The sequence below is a fragment of the Ochotona curzoniae genome, unplaced genomic scaffold (assembly GCF_017591425.1).
Source record: "Ochotona curzoniae isolate NIBS_2020 unplaced genomic scaffold, NIBS_Ocur_1.0 scaffold_4505, whole genome shotgun sequence".
NCBI lineage: Eukaryota > Metazoa > Chordata > Mammalia > Lagomorpha > Ochotonidae > Ochotona > Ochotona curzoniae.
Genome location: NW_024467118.1, coordinates 36,513,153 through 36,527,515, shown reverse-complemented (window position 1 = coordinate 36,527,515; position 14,363 = coordinate 36,513,153). Strand labels below are relative to the sequence as shown.

The window sequence follows — 14,363 nt, the reverse complement described above, 5'->3', positions numbered from 1 at the left end:
CTGGCTTCAGATCGGCATAGCATCGGCTGTTGCCCTCACTTGGGGAGTGAATCATCGGACGGAAGATCTTCCTCTCTGTCTCTCCTCTCTGTATATCCACCTTTCCAATAAAACATAATAAAAAAATAAATCTTTAAAAAAAAAAAAAGAAAATAGTGAAGCGTCCTGCATTCCAGCAGAATGTAGTTTAGGCAGTTATATCGTCCCCTGAGATTTCACCTGTCTGTACTTTATTAGGTGACTAATGGACCCCTTTTGTGTCAACCAGGCCCTTGTTAATCAAGTAGCAGCAACTGTTCAGAGTCGGTACACCAAACATTTACCAGGAGGTGAGACTCTATGTGGTGTTTTCACGAGGGATTATCGACATGATGCTTTGAACTGTCAGGTAAGATTTATGAATTAACCAACTTGTTCCTGAATGATGTAGCAGTATTTGCATGCCTCTTAGATTAGAAATTCAACATCTTCATAGGGCCTTGAGAAATAAGTTCCTCAAATTTATGACAGCTTTAGAGAAAAAGCCATTTTGCTGTAAGAATAATAAAACTCACTGTTGAATAAGGATAGTTCACTTTTTATTCTAGATTTCACATATAGTTCATAATATGTCTGTTTTTAAATAAATTCAAAATGAAGAATCCTGGAAATTATAAAGTTAATAAATACCAATGTCTCCGCAGAACTACTGTCTCTTGTTAAGTATCAGCTAAAAATACTCATAAATTCAAAAATGGTGTATTATAGATCAGATTCTGGTGTTAACAACATCGTAGAAAGTTGAACTCACAGATCAACATTCAGGGCTACAGAGTGAACATGTGATTGTAGAACTTAGAGATGTACTTTCTAAGTCGCCTTTAGGGAGGGACTCACTGCCTACATCAGGGGGTGTAGTTAAGACAGATGCCGTGAAGCCATTGCCATCACAGTCCTTATCCAGTGACTGAGATGTGTGAAGAGCTGGCCTTTGGGGCTTGGTGTGGAAAAACTCAAAGGGCAGTGTTCACTCCAGAGTGTTAAGCTAGATGTGCCAAGTTCTATCAGATCTGCTCTGTAGTTTAGCTTCTGCCTCTTTCTAACTTTGCTTGCTCTACTTCCTTTCAGTTTTCAATTCTTATTTTTTAGAAAAGTTTTATATATTTTATTGGAAAGGCAGATTAAACAGAGAGAAGGTCCTCCATCCATGGGTTACTCCCCAAATGGCCCCAACAACCAGAGCTGAGCTGAACTAAAGCCAGGAGCCTGGAACTTCTCCCAGGTTTCCCACATGGGTGCCCGGACCCAAGGACTTGAGACATTGTCCACTGCCTTCCCAGGCCATAAGCATAAAGCTGGATCGAAAGTTAGGCAGCTGGGACATGAACCGGTTCCCATATGGGATTCCAGTGCCACATGATGGAGGATTAGCCTGCTGGGCCACTGTATCAGCCCCCTAGTTTTCATGTGTTAATAAGCATCTTCAACCCATACTCAGAATCAGGTTTTAAAGAACCAAACATATGACATTGAACAATTCCTACTTTTAAACTTTTAACATTCATAAATAATCATTTTGACTTAAGACTTGATATTTTACCATTTTTGGCCTACAAAAAAATGAGGTTTCATTTGGTTCAAAGTCATACATATAAAATTCAATGGAGCAATTCTTAATAGCAATATTACATACTAATCATCAACAGGTCCATTTGGGACTCATAGGTTTAATTTACATAGTCTTAGAACAATGACAGCACATATAAAGTGCTCAACATCTTAGTTCATGCACCATTTTTATTTTCAGGTTCTTATTACGGTGCCTGCCTGCTTTGAAATTCTGCTGCTATCTCCTCATCGTCAAAAGTGGGTGAAAAGGATCCAATATGTTATATTTGATGAGGTATGTTTGTTACTGTTTGGGCAAGTTTCCTAGCATACACAAACACTGTAATGGAGCTGCTTTATGGCATCTGTTCCATCAGGTGGAGTACATATGGGGAGGCATTACCTTCTGAAGTTTCTGAAGTACATGGTCATGGGTCTTTTGGTTTCCTTTTCCTGCTGTGACTCAGTAGCATATGTTGATGCACTCATCTACACAGCCCTGTATGGGAGAGGAACCTTTCAGTAGAGATTAGTGTTTCAGGTGGAGTAGAATTCAAGTACCACAACATAACTTTGCATGGACAGGGATTTCAAAATCAAGTCTCACTCTCTAGTGCAGCTTTAAGCGAGTGGCATCTGAACTGCACCAGCAGCCATAACTCCACTCGGGGCATTCACCAGGAGCTCAGGAGGTGAACCCAGACAAAGAACTGTCCATCCTGCTGGTCTGTTTGATTTGACCAGGAGCAGACATAGAGTACCAGGTCCCAGATGCGCAGTGTGGGAACAAGATTGATTTCACAGCCCACTCCATCCCCTAGAGCTGAATTGGGCACCATTTTGTTTAAGGAGGCAAAGGCTATGGGACAGTGCTGAGCATGCACTGAGCTGGGAGTGAACTCATTTCTGGCTCTGTGAACTGCAACAACATGGCATCCTACAGGTTCCACCCAAAACAGGCCCTAGTAGCCCTCAGACCTATGGCCAGCAGATCAAGAACTCTGGTAGTGGCACATCAGGTGCCATTTTGTACAGTTTGGCAAAAGCTTTAAGACTACAGGGACAACAGTGAGCTGCACACGTGCTAAGCTGGGAATGAACTCACTGAGCTCAGTGCATTGCATCATAAGGGTCAAAATAGGTCTGTGTGTCCCTCATACATAAATGCCAACAGGTTCCACCAAGATCAGCACCAAGAACAACCTAGCTATATAGGATACCTGGTGTCTCCCTAATCCTGGGACCTGCTCCAACCAGAAGTGGGAGAAAGGTTGTACAGACAATGTTGCAGTATCACAGGAGGTGGAGACTAATGAGCCAAGAGCTGGGGCTACAGCGACTGTGGTCGAAATCTAACATAAGAATCCAGACCTGGACTTGCTGGAGGGAGTGGCACAAGTTACTGCAAACAAAGAGCCACGTACCAACTGCAGTAAGTAAAATCGAACTGTAGACCCGTGGGTGACAGAGCTTAGAAACCTGCCCCAAGAAGACTCTGCTAACCAGAAGTACAATGACCAAGGACAAAAGAAGAGAAAATACACAATGTATATTACTGTATCCCCCAGCAAAAGAGCAAAAGCTATTGCCAACCTTATAGTTAGCTGAGGAAGACATCAAGAAAATGGGAGATACAGAATTCAAAACACTTGTTATAAAGCTTCTTATTAACAACGAGAAGCACCTAATGTAGGCATTCAAGAAATTTAAGGGATATGTCATACAGGAAATAAGTCAGATGAAAACTGATAAATCAGAAATGAAGAATATAGTGGAGCAAATTAAAAGTACAGTGCAGAGTCTCCAAAATAGAATGAATGAAGTAGAAAAAAAGAATCTCAGAATTAGAAGATATTTCCTTGTCACCACGGGGAAACAAACCAAAAGCTGGAAGCAGAGCTGTGTCAAGCTAAAACAAGTATTCAAGAATTCAAAGACACTATTAAAAGGCCAAATATAAGAGTTATGGGAGTCCCAGAAGATGCAGAAAGAGAGCTGGATTTAAGAATACATTTAATGAAATAATAAAGGAAAATTTCCCTAATCTGGAGAAAAAATTGGGAAACAACATCCAGGAGGGGTACAGAACTCCCAACAGGCTTGACCAAAAGTGATCCTCAGCACGACACATGATAATCAAGCTCTCTTCAGTCAAATATAAGGAAAAGATCTTTAAATATGCACATGAAAAAAACCAGTTGACATGTAGAGAAATCAGACTCATAGGAGACCTCAGGCAAGAAACTCTACAGGCCAGAAGAGAATGGAGCAACATATTCTAGATTTTAGAAGTAAAAGTTGTCGGCCCAGAATAACATACCCACCAAAGTTTTCCTGTGTCTTTCAAAATGAAATAAAATTCTTCCACAGTAAGGAAAAATTAAAAGAATATGCCTCTTCCAAACATACTGCCCTACAAATGATACTTAAAGATGTTCTCATTACATAGAAGAGTAATACCACCCATGAAAAACAAAGGCAAATGCGAAGAATATCCCAGTAAAATAACAACAGAAGACTAAACCAATGAACAATCCATTGCTAAAATGACAGGACAAAATTACCACCCTTATGGGCCCAGCGTGGCGGCCTGGTGGCTAAAGTCCTCACCTTGCATGTTCCAAGATCCCGTATGCACACAAATTCATATCCCGGCAGCCCAACTTCCCATCCAACTCCCTGCTTGTGGCCTGGGAAACAGTCGAGGACGGCTCAAAGCCTTGGGACCCTGCAAGAGACCTGGAGGAGCTCCTGGCTCCTGTTTTCAGATTTGTGCAACTCCTCCATTGCAGTTGCTTGGGGAATGAATCATCGAACGAAAGATCTTCCTCTCTGTCTTTCCTCCTCTCTCTATATATCTGACTTTCCAGTAAAAACAAATAAATCTTTTTTTAAAAATTACCACCCTTTCATATCCGCCCTGAATGTAAATGGATTAAACTCAGCAATCAAAGGTCATACATTAGTAAACTAGATTGAAAAACAAAACCCATCTATTTGTTGCCTGCAGGAGACATATCTCACCAGCAAAGATCAGCAGAAACTGTATCTCATGATTCTGATTTTTTTTCAGTTTCTTCTCTTCAAAACTCTTTCTCATTAAATTCTTCAATGACTCATACATCATACAGCAGCGTCATTTTCTTCAAAATGGCAGAGTGATTTCTTACCTAACCAGAATAAAACCTGATGGTTATTTTATAGTATAATAAGGCCATACGTATGTTATATATTTGATGTATAATGTATAAATACAATATATATGTTTAATATATAAAAATACATTATATAACCTATAATGAAATATGACATTTATATAATAAGTATTTCATATCTATTGAATGGTATTTTATATTTGTTTTATATTATATCAATATAAATTATATTCTATAAATAAACATATAACACAAATACTTGCATATTTTGTTTTATTACATTTATGATATATTACATAGTTGGTTATATATAATATATAGTAACCAAGTGGTTGTATGTATATATATAAATTTCTGTAGTTATGTATATAAAACGAAGTCATATGGTTTCGTATATATGGTAGTCTTTTTTCAATTGACTGCCAATTGTCATTATTTAGGCTTTTTAATGACAATTACATTTGAGAATCTTTTCTGATTTTACTTCGGTTTGATCAAAAGATCTCTGTTCATTCAGCAGATATTGAAGGGGAGCCTCTTCAGTGCTAGGCTTTCTGCCAGTGCTAGGAATACCCTGGTCTAAGGTTACAGTTCCATCAAAAAAGGGGAATTAAGCAAGCAAGCATAAATGAGCATACCAAGCCATTACTATGAAAAGAGAGAGGAAATTGTCACAGCTAGTAGGATGACAACCCTGAAATGGATGGCTGGAAAAGTTTCTTTTATAGAGTGACATTAAGTTGAACTTGATAGGTTGGATGAGAAACAGTATGTGTATTCTGAGCAGTGGGACCAATAATGTCAAAGGTCAGGGTGGCAAGGTTGTGTGTTCAGGGAGCAAAGGAAAGACTCATGGCCGCCATGGCCCAAGATGAAGCTGGAGAGTCAGCAGGGGCCAAATTATGTTATGCATTGTGCATCCCATCAACGAGATTATACTTTGTTCCATGAGCAGTGTGCTATACACTGAAGGAATCCTATTGCGGATATGACTTGATCTCATTTATCTTCTGAAGAATGTAGAAAGGTATGAGAAAACGGAAGCATAGCAGTAAGGAGGATATTATGTTAGGACAACTGAGTTGTGGTGGTGACTTGGTTGGCGTAGTTCTGACCAGAAATATATATATTGGAAAAGAATTTTTTAAACTAAGGAGCGTTGCTACTATTGGAAGCAAATTCAGATGCTAAATTTTTTATCTCATGGGTTTTTCCTTTATTTTACCTTAGTCAATTAAAGATTATTGGAAAGTATATATGATGATTTCCATTCTCATTTTCTTTCTTTTTTTCCTCTACTTTTCAACTGAGGAAAATATTTTTTCTTTAATAGGTCCATTGTCTTGGTGGAGAAATTGGAGCAGAAATCTGGGAGCATCTCCTTGTCATGATCAGATGTCCTTTTCTGGCTCTTTCTGCTACCATCAGTAACCCTGAGCATCTCACTGCGTATGAACTGGGTTTCAGTTTGAACATGTTTACCTCTTGGGTCTTCGCATTTCATACTCTCTGCATGGCTTCTGAAGGGTTTCCTAACTTGCAAGTAAACTTTATGACTTATTTTTGGTTCTCGTGAGCACCTGTCAGCAGGTGTTGAGCAAAGCCACATTCTTTGGGAATGGGAAATCAAGCACTCCCATACTCAGTCCTGCAATTGGATAGGAAATATCTCCCCCAAAATATTACATCAGAAATGTCAGGTCTGTGGTTTTTTAAAATTTTCACCAGCAAATAAAAGCTAAAACATACCCAGAAACACTCAGCCTTGCACCCTGATAACCATGGTCTCAGTTTGTACAGTTGCTCCCAAGATAAACAGCCCATATTAATTTGTCTTTGGGATTGATATTTGCCTGCTACTAACAATTATAACAGCATAATATGTCAGGTACGGTTCTAAGTGCTTTGCTTTTATGAGAATGCATTTTCAATACCTGAAACTCTTTGTGATTTACTGGAGTAGTGTACCACAGCATTTCAAATACTACTGGTATTCATTGTAAAATATGGAAAGTGAGGCACAGAAAGATTGAGTGATTCGGGCCCGGCGCGGTGGCGCAGTGGTTAAGGTCCTCGCCTTGCATGCCCGGCAGTCTCGCTTCCCATCCAGCTCCCTGCCTGTGGTCTGGGAAAGCAGTCAAGGATGGCCCAAGGCTTTGGGACCCTGCACCCGCGTGGGAGACCCGGAAGAGGCTCCTGGCTTCGGATCGGCCGTTGTGCTCACTTGGGGAGTGAATCATCGGACGGAAGATCTTCCTCTCTGTCTCTCTTCTCTGTCTCTCCTCTCTGTATATCCGCCTTTCCAATAGAAAAATAATAAAAATAAATCTTAAAAAAAAAAAAAAGATTGAGTGATTCAGCCCAGAACCATGACTTTCAGGAAAGAGGCTGGAATCCATTCTCAGGTGGCTGGGCACTGGAGCTAGTTCCCTTAAGCATAGATTTTTAAGGTACCTGAGATGATCTTTGCTTACACTATTCAACTTCCTAGGGATGAGTTCCATGCTATGCCTAAAGTATGTAAATTTATTTCTTCAGGTGGCTTCAGTCAGTTAAACAATACTGGAGACAAGAAGATGCCATCATACAGAAAAACAGCTCTTTGAAAAAAGATGGTCATCCTACCAGTTACCCCAAACATTACTTGAGAGTCAGACAATCATATAAAGTTAGACTCGGTATGTTTGATACATGTATAATACATATTATCTTTTCCTTTGAACTTACATCATTGCATTTTCATCAATTTGAACTTTGTGCTCCTCATTTTTAGTGCTCTATGGAGAGAGATACAATGATTTAGAGAAGTATATTTGCTCAATTAATCAAGATGACATTGACTTTAAACATTTTCACCCATGTGCTGCGCTAACAACAGATCATGTAAGCAATACTTTAGCCATATTTGTCCTGATATAAATTGCTTGTATAAATAATTTTAAACCTGCCTAATTGATTCTTATCAGAGATACCCAGTGCTTTACAGCTGATATTTTAATTATCTTCATTTTATCTTCATTGAAAAAGGAATGTTCTATTTCTCACTGACAGTAGAATATGTAGCAAGTAGTTACATAAGACATTTCCTTACGTAGCAATGATAAGACATTTGTAGACCTTCTATATCCTGATCTTGTTCAGTATAGCTAAAATTAATAACAGAACAGAGTGGCAAGTTAAAAATGCAATAAATTGCATTTTCCAGAGAAAGGATGGGAAAGGACAAGTGAGCTGGCTTTGATCCATTTGCAGTGAGGGATCACCTTCAATCTGTGTGTAGCTTGTTTCAGGTCAGAGCAGAAATGTTTGGCCTTTGCCATTAGCAACTGCTGCTGACTCCTGGAGACCTCTCTGCCCAGGAAGACCCTCAAAAATAGCTGTCGCTTTCTGCCCAGCCTGGATCCATGCTTACCATGTTCTATGGCATCAGGGACAATGTGGATTGCAAAAGCAACATCACGGTATACTGATGCATAGATTTTCCCTCTTTATGAAGGCATGGTACAACTCACTCATAATTAAATCAAATTTCACTTTTTATTATAGGGTAGAGTTGTCTGATCTTGTCTAAACTCATAATCCTTCAGCTTCTAGTACTCTTACTGGAATTATAAGACAATTCATAGAAAATCACATGCAGGGTCCAGCATGTGATGGCTCAAGTAGCCTTGAAAACACAGGATCTCATATGGGTGCCGGTTTATGTCCCAGCAACTCTACTTCCTATCCAGCTCCTTGATTATGCCCTGGGAAAGCAATAGATGCCCCAAAGCCTTGGAATCCTGCAACCACATGGGAGATGCAAAAGAAGCTCCTGGTTCCGAGCTTCAGATCTGCTCAACTGCAGCAATTTGTAGTACTTGGGGAGTGAATTAATGGACAGAAGATTATTCTCTCTGTCTCTCCTGTTTCTGTATATCTGCCTTTCCAATAAAAATATAATAAATCTTAAATAAAAAAAGAAAATTACACCCTTTGGAAGATCATGGGAATTAACATGAAACCTATTTTAGGTGGAAATTAAGAGATTTTGTTCATGCTTTAATCATTCAGAAACACTTGTGGACCATAACTTGTTAGTATTTTGAGCCATCAGCACTTGAACATTTTAGTTCAACTCTTTTTAATATTTTTGGGTTCATGATAGCAACCTTGTGGCAAGGTGAAGACATGATAAAATCAAAACAATATTGATTCAATTTGTTTTAAACATAGATTGAAAGATACGGATTCCCTTCTGATCTTTCCCTTTCACCTCGAGAAAGTGTCCAGCTCTACGACATCATGTTTCAAACATGGGACAGCTGGCCCAAGGCTCAGGTAAAAAATAATTATGGAAATTAATGCTGCGATTCTTATAAGTAATAGTAACAGTAATATTAAGACAAAATTTCCCCCTTTCTAATCTCTTGCCTCTGATCTTTCAAAATAATTAGTAGATACTACCAAAGCAAAATTGTTCTCATACTTTCTTCTTTCTAGCACTTTTATTTTCTATTAATGGGTTTTAAATTGTGGTTTAATTTCAATAATATTTCTTTAAATTTGTCTAAAAATATCATATTTTAATTTCTTCACACTGTTGGCTTGTATGCCATTATACTTGCATTCTTTCTGAACGTGGTTCTTGCTGTTTTCATTTTCCACTTTGTTAGTCTGTGTCCTTTGCTTTCATGAGTTCATCTAACCTAATAGTTTTACGGGGAGATGAAAACAGCTTCATACATCTCTCTCCTCAAGAGTTCATAACAATGGTTCTGTTGATGAGAGATGCCATTAGGAGTCATGTTTGGATTTGTCTTGCATGATATTTAATTCTGTGGCCTCTGTTTTCAAGGAATTATGCCCAGAGAACTTCATTTATTTTAAGAATAAATTAGTCATTAAAAAGCTGGATGCCAGAAAATACGAAGAGAGCTTAAAGGAAGAATTAAGAACTTGGGTTACAGATGGCAACATAAAGAAGGTAGTTTTCCTAGATTTTGTGTTTTGGGGAAAATATTCCATATTCTATATTGTTTTCAGTTGTGTCATTTAGTTAATACCATTTCCTGTTTACTTAATCTTCAATTTTCATCTTAGAATTGTAAATTGAACATGGAGTCTTGTGATCCTAAGATAAAATATAAAGAAACAAAGGAAAGAGATCTTTGTCTTATCCTCAGTGTTTCCTAAGACATATGGTGGCTGGTTGTTCCTGGATGCTGTAACAACCAAAAACAAAGGGTTCACTGTCCACAGGGACAGACTTACAGTGCCCCGATCCTGCTACAAGGGTCTAGAAGCTTAGGCAGACTCATATACTTTGGATCTTTGAAAACATTGCATGGGGATTTTTTTTCTTGAAATATTTTTTATGATGTTTACTTTTAATTGTGGTCATTGTTTGTGACGTAAAGACTGAAATTCAGTCATTTAAATTATGCATACTTTGAGCAACTTGATGGTCTTTATGCTTTTTTTCAAAGATTTATTATTATTGGAAAGGCAGATTTACAGACAAAAAAAGAGACAGAGAAAGATCCTCACTATGCTGGTTCACTCCCCATGTGGCCACAATTGCCAGTGCCACGCAGTTTCAGGGTCCCAAGGCTTTGGGCCGTCCTTGACTGCTTTCCCTGGCCACAGGCAGGGAGCTGGATGGGAAGTGGAGAAGCTGGAATATGAGCCAGTGTCTATAAAGAATACCAGTGCATGCATGGCGAGGATTTAGTCACTAGGCTATTGAACCAGGTCCAGTCTTAATGATTTGAACTGTGCTTTAAAGTCACAGATGGTGATTTCTTATTTTTTAGGAGTAGTTTGTATTAGACTCTTTAATGATGTATTTTTCCCAAGTATACTTTAATTGTTCCTATTTAAAAAAAAAGACTGAAAGAACTTACGCGTTTGTTGGTGTGTGTGTGTGTGTGTGTGTGTGTGTCTGTGTCTGTGTTTCCTAAAAAAAAAAAATAATAATAATGAAAAATGTGTTTGAAAATAATTTTCCCACATGGAAAAATCAGTAGGGTCAGTACAGAGAGACTGGTTCACCATCACCTCCCTGCCCAAACCCTGCCTGCTGCCCTTTGTGCTGCCAGGGAAGAACCAGCACCAATTTGTGAACAGTTGTTTTCTTGACTTAGGCTGTCTTAAAAAATCATCTGTTACATTGTATTAGTGCTACTACATTTTGTTCTTTAGCAAAATATTTTTAGTAGTCTCTAAGGGCTGATTCTATGATACACTTTCAAGGACAATGTTAAAGAACCACAGAAACATAGATCATCTAATGTTGAAAGTATCTTAATAAAAATAATAAATCAGAATTTAAGTGTTTTTTGAACACTCTTTCAGGCCGAAATGGTGCTGAGAAATCTCCATCCCCATGCGAATGTTAGCACAAACAACATAGACAATCTGTTTCCAGTTCTTGTTGAGAAGCTACGGGAGATGGACAAGTTACCTGCATTATTTTTTTTGTAAGTTTTTGTTTTGTTTATAATTTGTATTACAGTTTGTATTCTGTATTTGCATTCCTGTAAGATGTGGTGGGTTATAGTATTAATTGCTGTTTTTGTTGCTCATTTCTTTTTCAAATGCATAGGTTTTTTTTTTTTTAAAGTTGTCTTTGTAGTTCAGTTTTTCTTAAATATCCTACTTATACTATTAAAAATTAACTCATATTTTAGTTTGCTACTGCATTTTTTGTTTTCTGTGTGCTATACACTGTTTTTAAAAAAAGTTAGGTCTTCTTTCAATACATACCTAGGATGTTTGTCAGACAAGTTGCATGTATAAACAGGCAAGTATCCCACATAAAATTAAAACGCTATTACAACATGACAGAATATTGTTTTATTACTTCAAGTTTATACTAATAAGAAATAGGAGTTATAGGTAATTGCTGCATTTTAAATGTTGTACTCTAAAAATATTTTAAAGTTGAACAGAGAGGCCTGGCAATATAGCCTAGTGGCTAAGGTCCTCACCTTGCATGTGCCGGGATACCAGATAGGTGCCAGTTAATGTCCCAGCTGCTCTACTTCCCATCCAGTTCTCTGCGCATGGCCTGGGAAAGCAGTTGAGGATGGCCCAAAGTCTTGGGATCCTGCATTTGCATGGGAGACCCACAAGAAGCTCCTGGTCATTGAGAACACCTGGGGAGTGTACCAACAGATAGAAGATCCTTCTATCTGTCTCTCCTTTACTCTGTAAATCTGCCTTGCTAATAAAAGCAAATAAATATTTTACAAATAATATAACAGAATAGTCCAGTTTTACACCAATGGATAATTTATCAAGTGGATTAACATTCCATTGCCTGGATTAACCTTAAAAACATATCTGGTTGCCAGATTTGTGGTGTGTCAAGTAGAGCCACTACTTGCAAAGCTGGCATCCCACATGTGCTCTGGCTTGTGTCCAGGCTGCTCCACTTCCAATCCAGCTCTCTGCTGATGGCCTGTTAAGAGCAATGGAGAATGGTTTAAGTGTTTGGGTCCTGCTGCCCAGGTGGGAGATCTGAAACAACCTGGCTCCTGGCTCAGCCAGGCTACTTTAGACTAATTTGGGACTGAATCAGCAGATGGAAGACCTCTCCCTTGGTCTCTTCCCCTATCTGTCATTCTGATCTTCAAATAAATGAATAAATAAATAAATAAATATTTGAAACAAACAAAACATAGGGATCAGAACAGAATACATAATTTACTTTAGATAGTTTCTATTTACACTTACACTACAGAAGCTTTACATAGATGAAAGCATAGTATTTCACTCAAGTGCTAATTTTTTTTTAATTTGGTGACATTACAATGTTTTTAATGAAAATACAATGGTGAATTATGATATAATTATGAAGATCACGATATTAGGTTTATGAGATTGATATGGTTGTATGTCTGCACAATTGACTTTAATATCACAATGTTTGACTATAATATCAGAATGGTGGCTTATTGTAAACTAATTATGGAATCACAATAATTTTACAGGAGTAAAATGGTTATTTATAATGACAAACTTAATTACTATAATGCAGTGATTTAGGATATACAACTTGATTTTTTTTTAAAGATTTATTTTTATTATTATTTTTTTAATTGGAAAGGCAGAGAGGAGAGACAGAGAGGAGAGACAGAGAGGAAGATCTTCCGTCCAATGATTCACTTCCCAAGTGAGCGCAACAGCCAATGCTATGCCGATCCGAAGCCAGGAGCCTCTTCCGGGTCTCCCACGCGGGTGCAGGGTCCCAAGGCTTTGGGCCATCCTCAACTGCTTTCCCAGGCCACAGGCAGGGAGCCAGAAGGGAAGCAGGGCCGCCGGGATAGAACCGGCGCCCATATGGGATCCTGGGCGTGCAAGGCGAGGACCTTAACCACAGTGCCACCGTGCCGGGCCCTACAACTTGATTTTGATGCCATTATGATAGCTTTATGGTATTACAGTTCACTATGACATTACCATTAGTATTGTCAGTTTATGATTTTACCATTCTGGATTACACCACATCCCACTTGATGACATCAGAATGTGTTTATAAAATCATGATTGGTTATGACATTCCAATGACAGCTTTATGACATCCTTATGGTTTTTTATGAGTACATAATTTTTTATTTTATTATATGTGTATTTCTTTATTTTTCATAATACATTTCCTTAGGCTCAGGGATTTCCCCTTCTACCCTCCTCCTCCCATCTCCCTGTAACTATTTTTATATTATATTATATTATATTATATTATATTATATTATATTATATTATATTATATCATATGCCTATATAACAATAGTACAATCCTTCAGCAACAGTCACAAGTCCATCATTCTGCTATTTAAGTGTATCATGACATTGTAGGTATAGACAATTGTAGAAAGCTACTCTACAGAATAATGCTGTCATTAAAAACAATGAAATTCAATCATTTGCATCAAAATAGTCCCACCTAGAGACCATTATGATCAGTGAAAGAAGCCAATCCCAGGTGGTAAAACCTAATGAAACTTGTTCATATTCAAACACACATCCAGTAATAAATCACCATTGATGATGTCTGTTTAATGTAATAATGACAAATAAAAGCTTGCATTTAGAAATTTGGAATATTACAATAAAATTGTTTCTTACTTTTTACTGGGACGAGAAAAATAAATATCCTAATGTTTATTTTTACTTATGTGAAATATATAAAGTGGGGAGAGTTTTTCATCTTTTGGTTCACTTTCCAAATGGTTGCAACAGCCAAGGCTGAGCCAGACTGAAGCCAGACACCTGGAGCACCATTCAAGTCTACTATTATTATAATATATGGCATATAATATAATATAATATAATATAATATAATATAATATAATATAATATATAAAAAGTTAGGGGGAAATGGGGGGAGAAGGGTAGAAGGAGAAATCCCTGAGCCTAAGGAACTGCATCATGAAAAAATACATGAATAATAAAGTAAAAAACTATGTACTTATATAAAACCATAAGGATATCATATGAATGGCAGGACACAACAATTGAGAAATCAGCTGCTGCCTCCCAGGAATTAACAGGATGCTTGAGCATACGCAGTGGGACTGTATCCCACATCTGGTATGAGAGGTGGGAGTCCTATTTGATGGCTTAACCATTTGTACC

General features: G+C 37.9%; 1 protein-coding gene across 1 annotated transcript in view; it reads left to right on the top strand.

Moving 5' to 3' along the window:
• Window positions 1-14,363, top strand: part of LOC121146452 (probable ATP-dependent RNA helicase DDX60) — a 79,175-nt gene that overhangs the window by 30,462 nt on the left and 34,350 nt on the right. The window contains exons 18-25 of the mRNA XM_040965845.1: window positions 269-388; window positions 1,787-1,882; window positions 6,076-6,191; window positions 7,281-7,420; window positions 7,516-7,625; window positions 8,958-9,062; window positions 9,580-9,708; window positions 11,079-11,203. Of these exons, the coding sequence (XP_040821779.1) occupies window positions 269-388; window positions 1,787-1,882; window positions 6,076-6,191; window positions 7,281-7,420; window positions 7,516-7,625; window positions 8,958-9,062; window positions 9,580-9,708; window positions 11,079-11,203 (941 nt within the window). The remainder of the gene's footprint in view (window positions 1-268; window positions 389-1,786; window positions 1,883-6,075; window positions 6,192-7,280; window positions 7,421-7,515; window positions 7,626-8,957; window positions 9,063-9,579; window positions 9,709-11,078; window positions 11,204-14,363) is intronic.